Here is a 21,585-nt window from a genome sequence, read left to right on the forward strand (position 1 = left end):
TTGGTGGTACAGTGGTTAAAAGCTACAGCTGCTAACCAAAAGGTCAGCAGTTTGAATCCACCAGACACTCCTTGAAAACCCTGTGGGGCAGTTCTACTCTGTCCTTTTGCTGAGTTGGCATCTACTCGACATCAATGGGTTTGTTTTGTTTTAAAAATAAACAAATTATATCATACAACTGGGGCCTGCTGTGGGCCTGCTGAGTGGCACAGGGCTGCTAACCTAAAGGGTGGCTGTTTAAACCCACCCAGCAGAGTCATGGAAGAAAGGCCCGGGAATCTGCTTCCATGAAGGTCACAACCAAGAAAATCCTGTGGAGTAGTTCTACTCTGTAACACGCCAGGTCACCACGAGCTGGAGTCAGCTCAATGGCAACAGGTTACATACCATATAACCTCTTCTTCATCTAACTTGCATGTTTATCTGACTGGTGTGCAGTGGTCCATGTTACACAGACGTTCACTGAAAGGCTACTGTGATAGCAAAAAGATGATACGCAGAAGGTGCTCATGAGGACAACAGTAATAAATAATCTCTGTACAATGAGCTATGTGCAGTCATTAGACAAAAATTAATACACAATGTTTTTGTTTCTATTTTTAAGGCAACCATGGAATAAAGATGACATATCTGATTTTAACGGGTCACACTGTTAATTCGGGATAGTACATCTCACTGAAAAATAGTTCAGCATTTTTTCAATAATCACATCCCCAGTGATAATCACATAATAGCAGCATTAAATTCTTGCTGGAAAACAGGAAAACAAATCTTAAAACTACTTTGCTGACTTTTAATTTTAGCTTTGGCATTAAGTTCTTGTATCAGGTACCACAACTTCAATTTGAAATAACAGTTCTTCAAATTTGTACTTAACAGCAAAAAATCCTTTGACCTGCATTATCTCCTTAATCTGTACAGACACCGTATCAGGCAGGGAGTATTCTTCCCATTTCAGAGATGAGGAAATTGAGTTCGGCATTTAGGATACCAAGACCACAAAGTGAGTAACTAGGTAGAGACTTAAACCTGGGGCTCTTGAGCTAAATCTCAGAGCTCTCCTCCCCACCCTACCCCCAACACATACCTTCTAATACTAAGAAAATCAACTTCATTTGAAAGAAACATTAAATAATCTTGCTGGTGTCTCCTACTGCTATCGGGGTAAGGCCACAATGATAAGAGTGTCTAGAATAGAGGGTCTGCTGTTGTTGTGTGCCTTTGAGTAGATTCCAACTCACAGTGATCCTATAGGACAGACTAGGACTGCTCCATAAAAAATAGGGTTTCCAAAACTATAGTCTTTATGGGAGCAGACTGCCACATCTTTTCTCCTGCAGAGTGGCTATGGGTTCAAACCTCAACCTTTTCGCTAGCAGCTGAACGCTTAACTGTTGCATCCCCAGGGGCACGAGGAAGAAAATATCATGCTACTATTTAGGAGATCCTGGTGGCATAGTGGTTAAGTGCTAACCAAAAAGGCTGGCAGTTCAAATCCACCAGGCACTCCTTGGAAACTCTATGGGGCAGTTCTACTCTGTCCTATAGGGTTGCTGTGAGTTGGAATCAACTAAACAGCAAAAGGCAGGCTTAAAGTTATTTATTTTACATCCAAAAACCCCAAAAGATTGATTTATACAATATTATCGAGTACACGACTATGCCAAGGAAAAAAGTCACTACCTCCAAACAATAATGTCAGCAGTTTCAAAGACATCGTTTCAGTGAGTCCAACCAGAGACAGCAAATCCACAACAGCCAAAATGTCATCTCCCCCACCTTGTGCCTTGGCAAGCATCACTAAATGATCACTGCACTCATTCCCACTCAGTCCAGGCAGGGCCTCAAAATCCTTCCACACCACAGTCCACGGTGATGTCACTGTCAACCAATCAAAACTGTCATGTAAGATGAGACCCTAATCCGATTCCAGAGATGAAGAATTGGAGTTCATTGCTAATAACTAGTCTCCAAAACCTGCTTATACTTGCACCTTACAGGGACTCTTCACAACACTGCTTGAATTATACTAAATCTTTTCCATCAAAACAGATTATTTAGAGAACTAAGGCAAGAGTTAGTAATTTCAAATGAACACAATTAGGTTTTACTTCTTCAGCGAATGGCTGCCACAGAATTCTTCACTCTCCTCTGGTGAATGTGATTAAAGAGGATCAGTTGCCGCAGGGGGAGTGTGGTATAGCCTCATCTGTTTACTACTAACATTATCCAACAATGGCTTGTGCATATTTGTGTCTGGTTAGCAATAATAAGATTCCTATACATAGATATAGAGCCATGATGGCACAGCAGTTAAGAGCTCAGGCTGCTAACCAAAAGGTCGGCAGTTCAAATCCACCACCTGCTTCTTGGAAACCCTATGGAGCAGTTCTTCTTTGCCCTATAAGGTTGCTATGAGTCGGAATCAACTAGTCGGCTACGGGTTTGGTTTGGTTTATAAGAGATATATATAAGAGATACCAGAATAGCAAAGGGTTCTTAACCCTATAATGAAAAGAAAAATACAATTATAAAATCATCTGGATTATAACATAATTTTTTCTCCCAAGCCAAGCTAAAAATATCATGGTAACAATTTTAATCAACAATTTTTAATTCGCTGCTAACATTTAAGCAAAGATTAAAAATTTGATTCAAAGGAAAACAGCACAATGATCACTACTTCAAAAGGAGCTCTTCTAGGAGTTACAAATATGTAACAAGGAAGGGTAAAATAAACTAGGCTGCCTTGGAATTGGAGGTATGGATGTAGGTACAGTTTACAAAATATAAAGATGAATGGATGTAGAAATAGAGGTGCGTGTGTGTGTGCTGGTATGTGTATATTTACATGTACACATTTCCATTCCGTAGCTCTCTCTGCTGAGGCACCCTAGAAACAATGAAACCCCAATCATAATGAGCACGCTATCACCCAGATTTTGGTTTCTAAACACCATTCTTCACTAAAAGGAGCCAGACCTACTTGGAGAAATAGCTAATTCCAGGGCTAGGGCTGGGGCAAGAAAAGCCTGGATAAGATAAGCCTGGTTTATCTTGTTATGCCATTAAGTAAGAAAATGCTAAAAACAAACAAACAAACAAAAAAATGATGGAATACACTGAAAGCATGCAGGTACCAGCTTGAAAGAGCTCCTTCTAGCCAAAACTGGGCCACCAAATTACAAGAATCCACAAGTTCATACTGACATAGATACATGATAGGTAGGTAGGTAGACTGAGAGAAAAAATATGAAAGGAACACTCCTTCTTACAGTAGAAAGCCAAAGTAGAAGGAAAAATGGGTTAGAAAATCACCATTCATGATCTATCATGATAATAATCGATTCAAGTAAGAACCGTCAATGGATGCTAAAAGTAACATATGAAAGTCTTAGGAGCAGCAGGGTATTTGCATAACTTCAAATTACCTCCTTAACAAGATATTTATCAATTATACAGCAGAAAATAATAACTTTATTATGGAGAAACCTGGCAGATAGAACCTTAAGCAGTTCCGGTGAACCTCACCATAATGAGACATACCAACATCATGTGACTCCTGACATGATGTGCTGAGAAGAACGCAGTATCATTTCTGTGGTATTCCTGCCCAAAATGTATGACCTGAATCCACTCATGAGGAAACACCACACAAACCCAAACTGAGGGACATTCTATAAAATATTTTTGAATAAAAAAAAAATGTTTTTTGAATAGTACAAAGTTTATACCAGTGGCATGGAAAACAAAAACTGAGTAACTGCTCTAAAGTAGACTAAAGAAATATGACAACTGAAAAAAGAGATCTGGAATTTTCTTGTGCTGTAAAAGATATCATGGAGACTTATTAGCAAAATCTGAATAAATTATGTAGATTAGATAATTGTGCCATATAAATGTTAATTTCCTGATTTAGATAATTGTACAATGACTAAAGAAGACCAAAGAAGAAATTACTGCCTTTGAATTGTGGTGTTGGCAAAAGAATACTGAATATACCATGGACTGCCAAAAGAACAAGTCTGTCTTTGAAGAAGTACAACCAGAATGCTCCTTAGAAGCAAAGATGGTGAGACTACGTCTCACATACCTTGGACATGTTATCAGGAGGGATCAGTCCCTGGAGAAGGACATCCTGCTTGGTAAAGTAGAGGGTCAGCATAAAAGAAGAAGACCCTTGATGAGATGATGGACACAGTGGACAACAATGGGCCCAAGCATAGCAATGATGGTGCAGGACCACGCAGTGTTTCATTCTATTGCATGTAGTAGGGTCGCTATGAGTTGGAACCGACTTGACAGCAACCAACAACAACAACAACAGCAACTGTAGTTATGTAAGAGGGTGTCTTTATTCTTATGAAATACACATGGAGGTATTTAGGGATAAAGAGTAGAGAGAGAAAAGGGAAAAGTAAATGTAGTAAGATGCTAATTGTTGGGAAATCTGGATCTAAATGCCTGTATACAAAAATTCATTTTTGTAAGTGCGATAAAACCTGTTGCCGTTGAGTCAATTCCAACTCACAGCAACCCTATAAGACAGAGGAGAACTGCTGCATAGGGTTTCCAAAGCTATAATCTTTAAAGACGCAGACTGTCACATCTTCGTCCCATAGAACAGCTGGTGGGTTTGAACCACTGACCTTTCAGTTAGCAGCTGAGCACTTAATAACTTCGCTACCAAGTCTCCTAAGTTTATATACCATTCTGTGATTTTAGCTGGTCTCAGACCATCATCTTCTCTCCTAACAAGTGGGGAAATATCAGTTTGCTTTACCAGTTGCCTGGCCCTGGGAGGGAAGTCATTGCTAATCCTTCCTAGTCTACACTGTAACCCAGTCTTGTTAGCAATGACAGAACAACTAAACCCAGACCAAACAAAACAGAGAACAAGTGGTTTACACAATGGCCTCTGAGGTTACACAGCTTCTGTGCCCACATCCTTGGGTGTTCAAACCTAACATTTCTAAGATGAATGTGTATTTACAGAAGATTGTACAAAATAATGGTCATTAGCAGCAGTTTAAGTCTTCCACTTTCACTACACTCAGAGAACCAAGTTTGCTCTCTCAAAGCAGAACAAGACATTGCATTTAACTCACACAGTTTTTACAGAGGTTCACTTACCACCAAATGAGAGACGGGAACAATGCAAAATTGACCTCAGCTCAACTCAAGAAGCTTGACGGCTGTCAAAACACATAAATGTGGATGGCCTCTACTAATTTTGGGGAGAGAAATTCAGTGGAATTGTATCACATGGGTGTTTAATCCACGTGTCATTTAAAAAAAAAAAGTGATCGAGAGAAAAATTATATACAGAATAGCATACACCTCAAAGTGAATTTGCTGATTCCTAAGTTTTTTTTTTAAGTAAAACTTGGTTTCCCTGTGCTTTCCTCAGCGTTAACATTTTGCCAAATGGAATATTCATATAGCAAGCCAAATACTTCACATGGAACTCAAATAAGGAAGCAGTGAGATGATTCAATACTGAGAGAATCCAGCTGGTTGGACTTACTGAGAGACAATATGTTCCCCACATAGCACCTCCCTTTGGGGGTTTTGAGGGTAATACTGAACTGATGTCATTTTTCATCTCTTACCCTCTCCTAAGTATCTTATGGTACAATTAGGTAAAATATAATCATGTAGAATAGACTGTAAAGCCCATGGAAAAATGTTTAGTTACCCCACACTGTGCACTCAAAAGATTCTTCCAAAGGTTGAAAAGTATGTGAAAGAATAAAAGCATAGCTCCTTTAGGATGTCTGGTAGTATTGTTGCTGTTGTTGTTAGATGCCTTCGAGTCAGTTACAGCTTGAAGTATTTACTTAGAAAGATGTTTAGAAGTTCCCTACACTTTTAAAAGGAAATAAAAGGCCAAAACAGTATTTCTTAGAATGCTGTTGCCATTAGGTGCCATCAAGGTGGTTTCAACTCGTACTGACCCCATGCACAACAGAGCGAAATACTGTCAGGTACTGTGCCATCCTCACAATTGCTATGCTTGAGCCTACTGCTGCAGCTACTGCGTCAATCAATCTCTTTGAGGGTCTTCCTCTTTTTTGCTGACACTCTACTTCACCAAGCATGATGTCCTTCTCCAGGGACTGATCCCTCCTAACATGTCCAAAGTATGTAAGACGCAGTCTCGCCATACTTGCTTCTAGGGAGCATTCTGGCTGTACTTCTTCCAAGACAGATTTGTTTGTTCTTCTGACAGTCCTTGGTATGTATATTCAGTATTCTTTGCCAACACCATAATTCAAATGCATCACCTGTTCTTCAGGCTTCCTTATTTATTGCCCCGCTTTCACATGCATACGAAGTGACTGAAAATACCATGGCTTGGGTCAGGTGCACTGTCATGGATTGAACTGTGTTCCCAAAAAATATCTGTCAACTTAGCTGGACCATGATTCTCAGTATTGTATGACTGTCCACCATTCTATGTGATTGTCCACCATTTTAAGTGATTTTCCTATATGTTATAAATCCTATCACTATGATGTAATAAGATGGATTAGCGAAAGTTATATTGATGAGGTCTACAAGATTAGGTAGTGTCTTAAGCCAATCTCTTTTGAGATATAAAAGAGAGAAGCGAGCAGAGAGACATGGGGACCTCATACCACCAAGAAAGCAGCGCCGGGAGCAGAGCACATCCTTTGGACCTGAGGTTCCTGTGCTGAGGTGCTCCCAGACCAAGGGAAGACTGATGACAAGGACTTTCCTCCAGAGCCAATAGAGGGAGAAAGCCTTCCCCTGGAGCCAGCACCCTGAATTCAGACTTTTAGCCTACTGGACTGTGAGAGAATAAACTTCTCTTTGTTAAAGCCATCTACTTGCGGTATTTCTGTTACAGCAGCACTAGATGACTGAGACATGCACCTTAGTCCTCAAGGTGATATTTTTGCTTTTTAATGCTCTAAAGAGATCTTTTGCAGCAGATTTTCCCAACTGTTTGATTTCTTGACTGCTTCTCTAATGGCTGTTGATTTGGGAATCCAAGTAAAATGAATCCCCAACAGCTTCAATCTTTTCTACATTTACCATGATGCGGCTTATTCATCCAGTTGGGAGGATTTCTGTTTCTTGATGTTGAGGCATAATCCATACTGAAGGCTGTGGTCTTTGATCTCCATCAGTAAGTGCTTCAAGTCGTCTTCACTTTCAGCAAGCAAGGTTGTGTCAACTGCGTAACGCAGGTTGTTAATGAGTCTTCTTCCTCCAATCCTGATGCTACTTTCTTCTTCATACAGTCCAGCCTCTCAGATTATTTGCTCAGCATACAGACTGAATAAGTGTGGTGAAAGGATACAACCCTGACGCACACCTTTCTTGATTTTAAACCGTGCAGTATCCCCTCGTTCTGTCCCAACAACTGCCTCTTGGTCTATGTACAGGCTCCTCGTGAGCACAATTAGGTGTTCTGGAATTCCCATTCTTTGCAATGTTATCCATAAATTTGTTATAATCCACACAGCTGAACGCCTTTGCATGGTCAATAAAACACAGATGAACATCTTTCTGGTATTCTCTGCCTTCAGCCAAGATCCATCTGGCATCAGTAATGATATCCTTCATTCCACTTCCTCTCCTGAATCCTGCTTGAATTTCTGGCAATTCTCTGTTGATGTACTACTGCAACCATTTTTTAATTATCTTCAGTAAAATTTTACTTGTGTGTGATATTAATGACATCGGTCCATAATTTCTGCGTTCTGTTGGATCACTTTTCTTTGGTACAGGCGCACATACGAATCTCTTCTAGTCAGTTGGTCAGGTAGCTGTTTTCCAAATTTCTTGGCATAGACAAATGAGCACTTCCAGCGCTGCATCTGTTGAAACATTTCAATTGGTATTCCGTCGATTCTTGGAGTTTTGTTTTTTGCCAATGCTTTCAGTGCAGCTTGAACCCCTTCCTTCAGTATCATCAGTTCCTGATGGTGTACTACCTCCTGAAATGGCTGAAAATCAACTAATTCTTCTTGGTACAGTGACTCTGTGTATTCCTTCCATCTTCTTTTGATGCTTCCTGAGTCATTCAATATTTTGCCCATAAAATCCTTGGATACTGAAACTCAAGGCTTGAATTTTTTTTCAGTTCTTTCTGCTTGAGAAATGCTGAGCACGTTCTTCTCTTCTGGTTTTCTAACTCCAGGACTTTGTCATTATAATACTTCACTTTGTCTTCTCAAGCTGTCCTTTAAAATCTGTTCAGCTCTTTTACATGAACATTTATTTCTTCAGTTCACTTTAGCTACTCTATGTTCAAGAACAAGTTTTGGAGTCTCTTCTGACATCCCTTTTGGTCTTTACTTTCTTTCCTGCCTTTTTAATGACCTTTCGTTTTCCTCATGTATGACATCCTTGATGTCATCCCACAACATCTGGTCATTGGTGTTCAATGCATCAAATCTGTTCCTGGAGATGGTTTCTAAACTCAGGTGGGATATACTCAAGGTCATTTTTTGGCTGTCGTGGACTTGTTTTAATTTTTTTCAGCTTCAACTTGAACTTGCATAAGAGCAATTGATGGTCTGTTCCACAGACAGCCCCTGGCCTTGCTCTGACTGATGATACTGAGCTTTTCCATCATCTCTTTCCACAGATGTAGTCGATTTGATTCCTGTGCATTCCATCCCATGAGGTCCACGAAGGTTGCAAAGTATCCGAAAGAATAAAAGCATAGTTCCTTTAGAATGTATGGTAGTATTTTTTATTAAGATATAGGAGCCATGAATTATTTTTAGAAAGGTAGTTTAAAAAGCTAGTTTAGAAAGCAAGCTCTGACACAGAAAAATCAACACCACTGTGATACTTCAGTTTAGAATGAGTACAAAAGACATGGAGAAATTAAATTTAGGTTTCCAATTAGGAACTCAGTGTATGATTCAAAGGTGGGGCCAGAAGTTTTGGAAAGGGTCTGGGGCAGCTCAAAGGTAAAAATCAAAACCAAATCAGTTGCTGTTGAGTCTGTTTTGACTCATGGTGACCCCACGTGTGTCAGAGTAGAACTGTGCTCCATTTTTTTTGTTTGTTTGTTTATGACCTTTTGGCAGGGCTTCTAACCAGTTCTCCCTTGTTCAGCTGCAGCCAAGGAAGCGAAACCAGAACAGACCTGAATGATTTTAAATTTGAGTTAACCAGAACTGGAAAAATTTCAGGTCAAAACCTGCTGGAGACCTATCTCCCTCTTAGAAAACAAAAGTAACGTTCATGTTGCATAGCAACCAAATCTCTTGCCCATTGGATTTTGAGCAGAGTCAGAAACAGTGGTATCCTGCTCAAAAATGGCGGCTGACTGTACCATTTTGAGTGTGTGTCAAGCTCCACAGTCCTGCCAAGGGTCCAGTCTTATGCAACAGCCTTCTAAAAGGGCTTACCATGTCTCTTTAGAGTCTCCCATTCCAGGGCTTCGACCTGTCATTTTTCCCATTGCAATTATTGTTCCAGATCACCCAAGCTGTAAAAATTTGCGTCTGTTCCAATTTCACTTCTTCAGCCATGACTGAACCAGTTCAAACCAGCTCAAAGCCCTGCCTTTTGGAACCAGACTTCCAGGCCTGTCTTCTGAGGCACCTCTGGGTGGATTCAAATTGCCAACCTTTGGGTTAGTCGCTGAGTGTTTAATCATTTGGGCCACCCAAAGACTCCATAGCTCACAGGTAAGAGAAGGGAAAAAAAAGAACAACAACAAAAAATAAGAACAAGCAGAAGCAAACACTGACGCGTTGAGACTTTACCTGGCTCAGAACTTGCTGTATCTCAGTACTGATGTGAGGTAGGATGGGCATGACAGTCTGTTCGTCTTGGCTCAGGACATATGGGGGACACAGGTTCCAGTGCAGAGTCTGAGCTCTTGGCCCAGGTGGTCTCCAGAGCTGAAGCACGTGGGCTCAGGCCCCTTGACCTAAGGGAGATTCTCAGGAACATCTGTAGATGGTCCAGGCCAGCTCGGGGCTCTCCTATCACGTCTGGGGAGTACGACGCCAGGGGGCCCACTCCATGCTAGCTCTTGGGGAGTCAGGGTGCAGGGGGAATGCTGACACTCTGTCCCAGAGGTCATGGAATAAAACAAATCTCTAGTAGAGTGAGCCTCCTTGGTGCCCCTACCCACCACCCCTCAGGTAGAGTTTTGGACCTCTCTAGGGGCGTTTTCGCTGACATAACGATTGGGGTGGGGACCAGGGTTACTAGGAGTCCTACAACTCACAAAGTGTCCCGTGGAATAAAGAATTATTCTGCTTTCAGCACAACTTTCGTGCATCATCCCACCAGACATTCAAAAGGTAAAACAACAACCTTTTTATAATTGATTTCCTGAGTGCAGACCCTACCTTTGTTTTATATATAAACACAAAGTCATTTTTGCTATGTAAATATACATGGAAGATTTCAGGAGTGTAAATCCTGTGTAAATCAAAGGGAGGAGTGTGCTCTGCTATGCTCGGAACTTAGTCAAGATCTATTCAGTGTGGAAAGTTGCGCCATGGATGGTGATGGTGCCTGAGTCACTAGCTAGCGCTACCCTCCCATATCAGGCAGCAATTGTAACTGGCACACCACGGGGGATTACATGGAGACACAAGCACCTGACGACTTCACGGTGCCATCTAATGTCACTGTGCTCAAACATTCACATACTGATAGATCATTTGATTATAAATTGCTTTCCTTTATTTTTCTATTACCTTACTACACACACACACACACATTTATATTTAAAACTGCATGTGTATAACCAAAAAAAAAAAAAAAAAACCAAACCCATTGCCGTGGAGTTGATTCTGACTCATAGTAACCCTACAGGACAGAGTAGAACTGCCCTATAGGGTTTCCAAGGAGCAGCTGGTAGATTCGAACTGCTGACCTTTTGGTTAGCAGCCAAGCTCTTAATCACTGCCCCACTCCTACACGTGCATGGATGTATGTGTGTGTGTGTGTGTATATATATATACACATACATACATATATGTATGTATGAGTTTCAGGATAGTATGGGAGGCATTTCAAAACATTTGGTATAAAAACAACGGGGATGGGGCTCGGTCTGATAAGGTTGAGAACCACTGTTCTGGTCTCAGGGAACAGATACTAGTAGGAACAGAGTAACCAGTAGGACTTTGCAGTAAAGACAAGACTCAATTAGTATCTATGGATTTAATTTAAACACCTATTTGCAAGCATTAAGGTTCTTACATTCAATGTCTAGTAGTAGCTTGCTCATCAAATGAAACCAAGCCTATTGCTGTCGATTCTAACTCATAAAGACCCCACAGGGCTTCCAAGGTTGTGAATCTCTACAGAAGCAGACTGCCACATCTTTTTCCTGAAGAGCTGCTGGTGGTTTCCAACCGCTGACCTTTTGGTTAGCAGTCGAACACTTTAACCACTGCGCCACCAAGGCTCCTTCAGTAGCTTGCCTAAAAATACCCCTTCTAAATAAAAAAAAAAGGAAAAACCTGGTGAAAAGCTAGAAACACTGACTTTCCAAATGATGGGAAAAAAAAAAAGACATACTTAATAAAATTCATGCCTGGTAATAAAGGCAAACACAGACGAGGGGAACTAGAGAACATATTTTTAAGTCACGGGGATCACTGTGTCAAAAGAGATTAGAATTGAACTGAGAAGGTCATGGTGTGTCAGTTGTAATTACACATATATCGTTCTCTCTATTGTGATCATCCTTCTTTCCATCTCGACGCTGGGACATGATTAATATTTTACATACCATCCAAAAGGGGAATGTGACTTACCAGAAACTGTCTGAACATTTCAAATACAGATCACCCTTTGCCAAGAGAAAATCCTGCCCAGCTGTAGATTTCTCATTTGCAAAACATAAGCGCAACGAAATTCCATTACTTAGAGAAACTGGCTGTTCCACCAAACCCTTGGCAACAGAAGCTATACTTATCTTTTTGAACAATAGACTCAGAAAATGTATTCTCTCACAAAAAAAAAAGACAGTAAATACGCATCTGAGATCTCAAGGAAGCATTCTTGCCCAAGCGAATTCCTGGTAGGGAAAATCCACTCCCCCAACCTGGGGTGTACAGAGATGGACACTAAAACACATGCAAAAAGAGCTCCACACTGAAGAATATTTTGCAAAGTGAAGGCCAATATAACAACGTTAATAATGCCCTTAAGACAAAACCAAGCATCCTTCTAGTATGTGAGTTACCACACTGCACTCCATCCACCAAAGAAGTGACCCTTAAGCCCTCAGTCATTCAGTTTGTTTTCACTGTGAGATTCAGCTGTACATTTTCCTGAGGATATAAATTATTCTGAAATGCACTGCTTTGCACTTGGCAGAATTCATCCAGATGAGCCTGGAAAAGCAAGACTTTGTTCTGTCTTCCCAGCTCTCGTTTCCTCGGAGAAGCATGTGGCCAAATTCCAGTGGGTTGCATGAACTTCACTCAAGGCTTACCTCACCATCACAGCTCCCACTCCGTCTGAGGTTTTGAAAAGGGCCGTGAAAAATTTTTAGGAAATGCAGACGCTTCACAAATGTGTTTGGAACAACAAACACCCGCTGGTATCAGTGCTGTTTTTCTGGTTTCCTACTTAATGCACTGTATTATGGCTATGGCCCGTGGGTGAGTTTATTTTGGGATCTGGCATAACTTCTTGGAGTCTCACATTTGATTTTTTCCTAGTAGAAGATCCAACAAAATTTAGCCCATGTATTTGCTCATTGAAAGAGTAATCAAAGCGGTCAAAAGAACACCAGCAGACAAGCAGTCCTTTGTCTGCAACAAGAGTCTGTTCAAGGAGGCAATGGAGAACGCTTTCCCTTTCAGCAACTCAGAGCAATCCTACAGCATTGTGTCACTCTATTTCAAAGTGCTGTACGGTGAGGCTGAGATATCCACTTCCTTCGACACAGACCTATGGAACCACTATATAAAAGTTTGAAATGATGACTGAAGAAATGAAGAGGCTGGTGATGATGTAAGTGAACAGGATCAATGTGCCCTCTGAGGAGATTCTAGAATGGACACAATGGCACCCTGGTAACCAATCTGAATAGAGTCATAATTTGTACAACGAGGACCGCTCATTTGGTTCTAACATACAACCCTCCAATGGTCTCAACACAAAGCCATAACTGAAGCATACCAGACAGATGCATGTCCACATGACAAATCGCAGACGTGCCACTCGTAAGCTGGCTTCTCTATATTTAACAAAAACTTAACACCAAGGCCATCCACACTCCATCTGGTTCCACACAATCAGAAAAGCCTGCCTCCTGCCCAGCCATGTACCAGTTGAGGCCTCCCTCCTCCTCCAAACATTTTGCTTTGAGCCAGACGAAGATGGGGTGGCATTCACGCTATTAAAAGACACTAGCCAGTGTTCACATACCTCTATAATCCTGTCATGAATTTGCAGGCCTCCTTGCTTGGCAGCAGGCCCAGTGTCAACTATTTTGGATACAAAGATTCCTTCACTGGACGATCCATCTTGGTTGTCCTTTGGGTTAAAAAAAAAAAAGAACACACACTGAGAATGCTAGGTGTTAGGTTGGTCGTGAAAATAAAGCTTATACTCATTAAAGAAAAAGTGACTCTTGCTGGTGAGAGTCAATCCCAGCTCCTGGCAACCCCACATGCGCCGAGTAGAATTGCTCCAGAGGGTTTTCAAAGCTGTGACCTTTTGGAAGCAGGTCACCAGGCCTGTCTTCCAAAGTGCCTCTGGGTGGTTTCAAACCACCAACCTTTCAGCTAGTAGCCAAACACTCAACCATTTGCGCCACCCAGGGACAACACCCATGCACGGTAAGATAAATCAGACCATAGCAAAGGGTATAAAATGTAAGTCCCTGCCATTCCCAGCCCATTGTCCTTCTTCCCCCATACACCTACTTGCAGTTTATGCCTCCTTGCCAAAACATTTTAACGCATCACCCTGCTAACCACCTATCTGCTCCTTTTTATGCACATTGATGAGATTTTGCTACAGTCACTCTTGTATACCTTGCCTCTCTCACTTAATTCCTTAAAAATCTTGGCAATCTTTTCTATCAGTCCCACATATCTGTCTCACACCTTTTGATGGCCAGAGAGGACCCCAACACAGTGGTAATTAGCACTGTTTCCCATTGCTGCTATTACGGACAATGCTGGGATAACATACTCCAAACCGTATTTGAGCGTATTTTTGCTACTGTGTATTTAGGAACAATCCTTAGCAATGGAACTGTTGGACCAAAGGGTGTACACATTTGATAGATAATGCCAGATTGCCCTCCAAAGAGTTTGTACTAATATCGTTCATCAGACAGAGTGCGTGTTTTCCTACATTCTCACCAGCACATACTATTACCAAGCTTTTAAATACCCAATAATATGATAATCGGAAACCCTTGTGGCCTAGTGGTTAAGTGCTACAGCTGCTAGCCAAAGGGTCGGCAGTTCGAATCCACCAGGTGCTCCCTGGAATCTCTGTGGGGCAGTGCTACTCTGTCCTATAGGGTTGTTATGAGTCGGAATCAACTCAACGGCACAGGGTTTGGTTTGGTTCAATATGATAATCAAAATACATATTTTATTTTTGTTCAGTTTTACATCAAAAAGCCCCACCACTATCTCATCCAATTCTAATACAGGCTGATTTTCAGTCTCCTCGAATCTCTATAGTTCTTCGAATTAAATGTCAGGACTGAAACTTTCTGGGAGAGAAGACACCTCGTTGCTAAAACAACTTCTTTTTCTGAAAATTGAAAGGTTTCAACAAGCTCATAAAAAAAAAAAAAAACCCTCACAGTTTATTCATGAACTTCTCTGTAAACAGTACTGCCATGAATTCTCTCCGAGTGTGTGGACTGCATTTCTCGTGATTAACAAATTTATAAATTAAATGGCACAAGCATGTGTTGTTCCCAAACAAAATCACTTGACAAATAAGTTCAGGATGTCCCACAAAAACTACACGATGTGCCATCACAGTAAATTCCTTGCCACAATGCTATAAGGAGATCTATTTCCATTCCTATGCTGCATGTAAATTCCATTTGTTAAAGATAACTATGTAAACACACCATGAACAGCCAAAATCCTATTTGTAAAGAGGAAGAGGTATGGCTGATTACGGTTCGTTCTACTCCTTCAAATCCAACAGCAGCGACAGGTTGGGAAAATGCACACCTACCCCCCTGTCCTCTCTCTCACACACACATACACACACAATAAATATGATTCACCAAAAAGGGCCAAATCACAACTTAAAATGAGCATTAAGTGTTTTTCCCAGCATTTATTCCCATGTGACAAAGATATGTCTCCAACTGCCATCTGGATTTTGTCAACACTCTTCCAAGAGAAGGGTCAGCCGGCTATGGGTGCTGTGTTAGATCAGCTATCCTCAAAAGGCATCCCTGCCTAGCATCACAGTGCTCCGCACAGACCTACTGCACAATAACCCTTTACAGACCGAACCTCTATGTGCTCTCCGCCTCTCTCACAGCAGCCTCACTAATGCACGAGTCCAAACACATTTGTGTAGCTCCCTACATGCCTACCTCGCGTACCTCACATAAAAGTACAAAGCTACCATGTACTCTCTAATTACTGAGCACACACTAGGTATGCAGTGGTGCTCTATGCTCGTCATTTAATTCTCACAGTAAGTCCAAGAAGTAAGTACCATTACATCCATTGCACAGATGAAAAAACCTGAGGCTAAGAGAGGTTATATAACTTACCCGAGGTCAAACAGCTAACAAGTGGCACAGCTGGGTTTCAAACTCAGGAAAGGTTTCTTCTCTTGCACGTGCCCTGTGTGCAATACTGTCTCCCACTGAGAAAACCCTCACAAGAATACAGGAATTCAGAAGTCCAACATTCCAGGCTACGGAATGTTCCAGGAGAAGAACATGAAAAGTCTCAATGAACCACAAAGGATTTATGAACAAGCTTGAGTGCCCTAAGAAGTGATGTCAATATATCAAAATGAAAAGAGATCTGTGTTTACTCTGCTTTAGCTGCTTTGCATTTTTTGGGCTGGATAGGAAGAGAGAGATAAGGATGGGATTTTGGCTTTGGTTTGTTTTGCAGACTATACAATACACAAGTAATTTTTCTTCAGCAGCATCAGAAAGTTCAAGCAAAAGCCAGAGAGAAACAGGCAAGACTGAACACTGGAATTTAGGCCATATCAAGGCAGGGCTGAGGGATGGGGGCAGGATGCAAAAAAATACAGAATCACAGAAAACTGGATCGAGCCCATTCTTGACAGGTACGTTTTTCTCTTAAAAGACATCTCTTTATCCTCAGTATGCTTGACTCCTCTCCTAAGACGTGTTAAGTTAGAGCTATTTATCAAGGTGAGCTAACGTGACTTGGGGTTTATTTTGTTGTGCTGACTTGTGTAAAAGAAAAATGAAAGGGATTGTTTGCATCCAGGGAGTACCTGACAATGAAGAACCCTTGCCAAGGGCTTATGTGAGGGGTTCACTACACTAGACTGGCTGCTGTTTCTCAGGGATATGAGAACTAACAAATGGATGATGTGATTTTGCTAAAAGCATTACGTACCACATCAGGCCATGAAAAGCCTTGTGTCAGAGTCCCCACAGCTGGGCTATTTCACAACCCAACCAAGCATTTAACACGTGCACGTTTCCCAAGGAAACGTGCACGTCATCCGTATTGCATCCTACTTCCCGTAACTTAGGATGCAGGCATGCTGTTGCTCATCCTGGCTTTTTTGTATGTTCTCAAAGACCTACCAGACTTTCCACGCAAGTGTGCAGAAGACGTTTAGGTTTCATTGTGCTATTCCTCCTTATCAGGGCAAGTTTGAAAAAAAAAAAAAAAACACTATGACAAACACGTGTATGGGATGGAATTAGATCTTCTTTCATATGTATATAAAACAAAAAAAAACCCTTGCCTTTGAGTTGATTCCAACTCATAGCAACCCTACAGGACAGAGGAGAACTGCCCCATAGAGTTTCCAGGGAGTACCTGGTGGATTTGAACTGCTGACCCTTCGGTTAGCAGCCGTAGCACTTAACCACTACGCCATCAGGGTTTCCACACATATATATATACACACACAAAAATATATATATGTATATACACACATATATATATCTCAGCCTCACATGATCCTACAGTTTCCTGAGAATTCACAGGGGTGATGGGAGAATCACTGCTGTGTGAGCAAGTTCCCGGGGTTCAGCAAAATGCAAATGATCTCTGCCCCGCATCCCTCATTTTACAGGGCTCTGTGTTCATATCCATATTTTCATCTTATCGTTTAAAATATTTTTTTACATATGTGCTTTATAAAACAGATACTGTTAATAGCTCATCATCTTAACCTCTACGTATCACTTATTACTAAGACGTCGTATCTTATAATAAACTGTTTTCTTATTTTGAAACCATGGCTGTAGCCAAAAGCAAATGGATCTGGATCATAATTCTCCTCGTGGAACTCCTCTGTATTGAAGCCTGCGGTGGCCACCGGTTCGCCTCAAGAAGTCAAATCCCCAACAGCAGAATGTATTAGACTCTTCGGGATCAGGCCCCTGTTTTCATCTCTAGGTGTCTTTCTGCCCACTTCCCTGCCCACCCCTAACTCCTTGCTCTGTTCCTGTTCCAGATCTTGCATGAGCTGCCTCAGCGCCCTCCCCCCCCACTTTCTTCTAGCTCAGAGGACTTCACAGAGGGGGTATGTATAACACAATGTTGGAATGATGTCAGAAAGTACTAGAAATTCCATTTATGGTCATACTTCCATCTCATCATTTAAAATGTTGCCTGTAACTTTTCTAAGGCATATGATGTACTAGGTCAGTAGTGTATTTTTATGTATAACCAAATGTGCTCAATTTTTTTTTTAAGAGTGTTCAGTTAAATATATTACATATACAGTAAAACCTGTGAAAGCCAGAACCTGTGGAAGGTGGAAACCTTTCAGAGAAGGGAAATTCAAATATTTTCCACTAATAGCAATAGAAAAGTGGTAAGACCGCACCCTGTCAAAGGCGGAAAACTGTGAGACCCTGAAAAATAAGACAGTCCCATCAAGTTCCAGTTCTCAGAGGTTTCACTGTGTCTCTGTGTGTATGTGTGTATATATACATACACACACACAGATACAGATATATATGTATATGTGTGTATATGTATATGTGTGTGTGTGTGTGTGTGTGTGTGTGTATGTGCTGACCCAGGAAACAACTCATCCTTCAGAACTCAGCACCAATGGTCTCTCCCCAAGATGCCTCTTCCCCCAGGTTTCCCTGGCCAAGACATCCTTAGCTTGACCCAGGCACAGCGTATATCAATGACTGCCATGCCATCTTCTCCTAAGTCACTAGTCTCCTCATCTAGACTGTGAGCTCCATGAGGGTGGCGCAAACACTATCTATAGCTGGAAGGCTGGCATTTTCTCACCCTCTCGGATGCGACTCAAGAGCCCCTCCTTCCTTTCCCAACGCCCTGGCCAATGATGCTCCTTGCTCCTTGGAATCTATCATAAGCCACTCTCCCATTTCTTTCCTTCCTTGCACTTTTCCAATGTGTAATTATCACATTTACTTGTTTCTTGACTGATATTCCAACCAAGACATGCTGAATGACCACAGCTATCCTGTCTTCCTGGCCTCCATTGTATCTCCCAGCCCTTACTAAACAGTAGATGCTCAGTATTTATTTGTTCAGTGAATGAATTTGATTCTTTCCCTTGACTAGTTTCCTTTCAAGCTAATAAACTAGGAAACAGTCAGCAGGAGAAAAGATGACACGCATTCAGACAATCCCTTTTCAAAGGTGAGATCCTGGAGCTACCTTTTGCTACCTCCCTAGAGCCCTTTCAGCAAATATTTTTCTTGCAGTTAAGCTGACAGATTTGAATCTGGCCTCTTCTTTGTGGAGGAGCTGCTGATGATGAATGGGATAGCCAAAGAGCTAGAGGAGGAAGAACGAGAAAAGGGAAGCAACAGGGTACAAAGTAGAGAATCTGTCCCTGACTAATGAAGAGTTGACAGAACCCAACTCTGAAGACCAAACTTCCAGTGTAAGTCACCCACACTCCAGCCCAGCTGAGGAAGGTGGCTGGTTACTCAGTTCCGACCGTATACATCACACACAACTTCATTCAGCCCAACTGCTACACAATGAGAAGTGCATCCTAAAAGATAAACAGTTTGGATCAGCTGTTGCATTACCAGGACCATGCTATTTTAGGAGATCATGATGAAATAAAAACCCCTGGGTGTCAGGATGTTAGATAAGCAATGAAATCTCTAATTACAGAGAACAGAATGAAGTGAGCAAGGTTTCCTACCCTTCACCCTCCAAACTCCTTTGTCTGCCAAACCAGGGAAAGGGAAAAAACATTTTAGCAGTTAACATACCACGCAGGGCCGACCACCAATAATATTGAATCCCAGGGAGCCAGAGTCTCGATGCAGGACAAGAGTCAGGCTTTTGGTTTCTTCACCCTGCAAGAACAAATGAGTTCAAAATTTTATTTACAAACAGGAAAATGTTGATGAGAATTCTCTATCTATCTAAGTGGACTCGTGGGCTACTGAGCTGATCATTAAAAATCCTATGTCTTTTGGGAAATGTATCTAAGGGAACTTTCTGGAGCCCAAGCCAAAACTCTGTCCTGTGCTTAGGAGGTTACAAACATTGCTAGGTGCTGTCTGACCCTTGAATGACCACATAAAAATGTTTGGAGATGTCCAGACATGCCTGATGGACATTTCTTATCAATGACTCTTTGGTCTGCAAATGTGTCTTTCTTCTGAGCAGTCCATCGTGTGCTGACTGTCTAGACGGCTACTTTCTGTTTGTTTCGCAACCATTCTCAACAGCAGCATTCACGTCATGTCACGAAAGGTTCAAAGAGCAGTTCTCTCGGAAGTGGGAGCCTGTGCACAGCCCATCAATAGTCATCTGTGTTTGGGGGACTTGAGGGGAGAGTGACGCAGGAAAAGTCAGATGCAAACATGGGGAGAGAGGAGACAGAAACTCCTGAATCCTACTGAAAGGGGAGAGAAGGCGTTTTCACAAAGTAATTACTGTCCAGCTCATATGAGATGCAGAGCTGCTAAACAGAAGAGATTCTGTTTAAGATTGGTAGATGAGAACCTCCTTAAATCAAACAAGGAAAAGTCATCCACGCAGGTCACGTGGGCACAATGCTTGACAGGCAAAAGGATGGAGATGCCAGAGTACCTCAAAGGCAGGGCTCAAGTAACAGACAGCCAAATAAAAATAGACTTAACCTTATGCACAAACAGCTACTTAGTATTCTTTGACATAAACATTAAACTCTCTGATGGACCTTTGAAATGTTTCCAATTATACTTCATGTGTACTGACCATAAACTCGCATTTGCTTTGCTCACATTTTCTGTTAAAACATAAATATGGTATTTTTTTAATTGTGCAAAATGGCAGCTTATAAAAGAAATTTTATTCTCATTTACTGCTCATTGATAAAACTTTTGTCTTCTTTTTTTCCAGAAAAAATGAATAACACCATTTGTATGGCACAAACGCAATTGTCTTTGACATGTCCATATTCGCAAAGAAAACCACAGTTTCTGACCTATAACGCCTACTGATTCTTTCTGGAGCATTACTTTATTTACTGCTGTAGTTGTCAATGTATAAGTGAGGTTTCATATCTGGCCAAGAAAACTGTACCCAACAAAGCCCTCCCAGCCCATCCCTAAAATTAAACACTAATGGTTCAACGACAAAAAGACAGAAAACCTAATTTAAAAACAGGCAAAGGAATAGAATAGACCTTTCTTTGAAGAAGATATACAAATAAGCACATGAAAAGGTGCTCAATGTCATTAGTCATTAAGGAAATGCAAACCAAAACCACAATGAGATACTACTTCACATCCCCTAGGATGGCTATTATCAGAAAAAAACAAAACCAGAAAATAACAAGTGTTGGTAAAGATAAGGAGAAACTGGAATCCTTGCCCACTGCTGGTGGGAATATAAAACGGTGCAGCAGCTGTGGAAAACCGTTTGGCGATTCCTCAAAAAGTTTAACACAGAATTACCACGTTGTTGTTGTTGGGTGCCATCAAGCCAATTCCGACTCACAGGGACCCCTTCTGACAGATCAGAACTACCCTATAGGGTTTTCTTGGCTGTAATCTTTAGGGAAAGAGATGGCCAGGTTTTTCTCCCACCGAGCCACTAGGTAGGTTCAACCAACCAAGTTTTCAGTTAACAGCTGAGTGCTTAACAGTTGGGCCACTGACCCAGCAATTTCACTCCTAGGTATATACCCAAAAGATTTGAAAGCAGGGACTCAAACAGATACTTGTACAACGATGTTCATTACAGCGTTATTCACAATAACCAAAGAGTGGAAACAACCCAGGTGTCTACAATAGATGAATGGATAAACCAAATGTGGTATATTATTCATACAATGGAATATGGTTCGGCCATAAAGAGAAATGAAGTTCTGATATACGCTATGACAGTGATGAAACTTAAAAACATACGCTAAGTGATACAAGTCAGGCACAAAAGGACAGATATTATAGGATCCCACCTA

The 21,585-nt window shown here is 41.4% G+C and overlaps 1 protein-coding gene across 1 annotated transcript in view; it reads right to left on the reverse strand.

Annotated features, from left to right (window-relative positions):
* PDZRN3 (PDZ domain containing ring finger 3) overlaps positions 1-21,585 on the reverse strand; it is a 275,944-nt gene that overhangs the window by 238,173 nt on the left and 16,186 nt on the right. Inside the window, exons 2-3 of the mRNA XM_049862426.1 lie at positions 19,403-19,489; positions 13,399-13,506 (exon numbers count right to left, since the gene is read on the reverse strand). Of these exons, the coding sequence (XP_049718383.1) occupies positions 13,399-13,506; positions 19,403-19,489 (195 nt within the window). The remainder of the gene's footprint in view (positions 1-13,398; positions 13,507-19,402; positions 19,490-21,585) is intronic.

Source organism: Elephas maximus, chromosome 20 (assembly GCF_024166365.1).
Source record: "Elephas maximus indicus isolate mEleMax1 chromosome 20, mEleMax1 primary haplotype, whole genome shotgun sequence".
Classification (NCBI taxonomy): Eukaryota; Metazoa; Chordata; class Mammalia; order Proboscidea; family Elephantidae; genus Elephas; species Elephas maximus.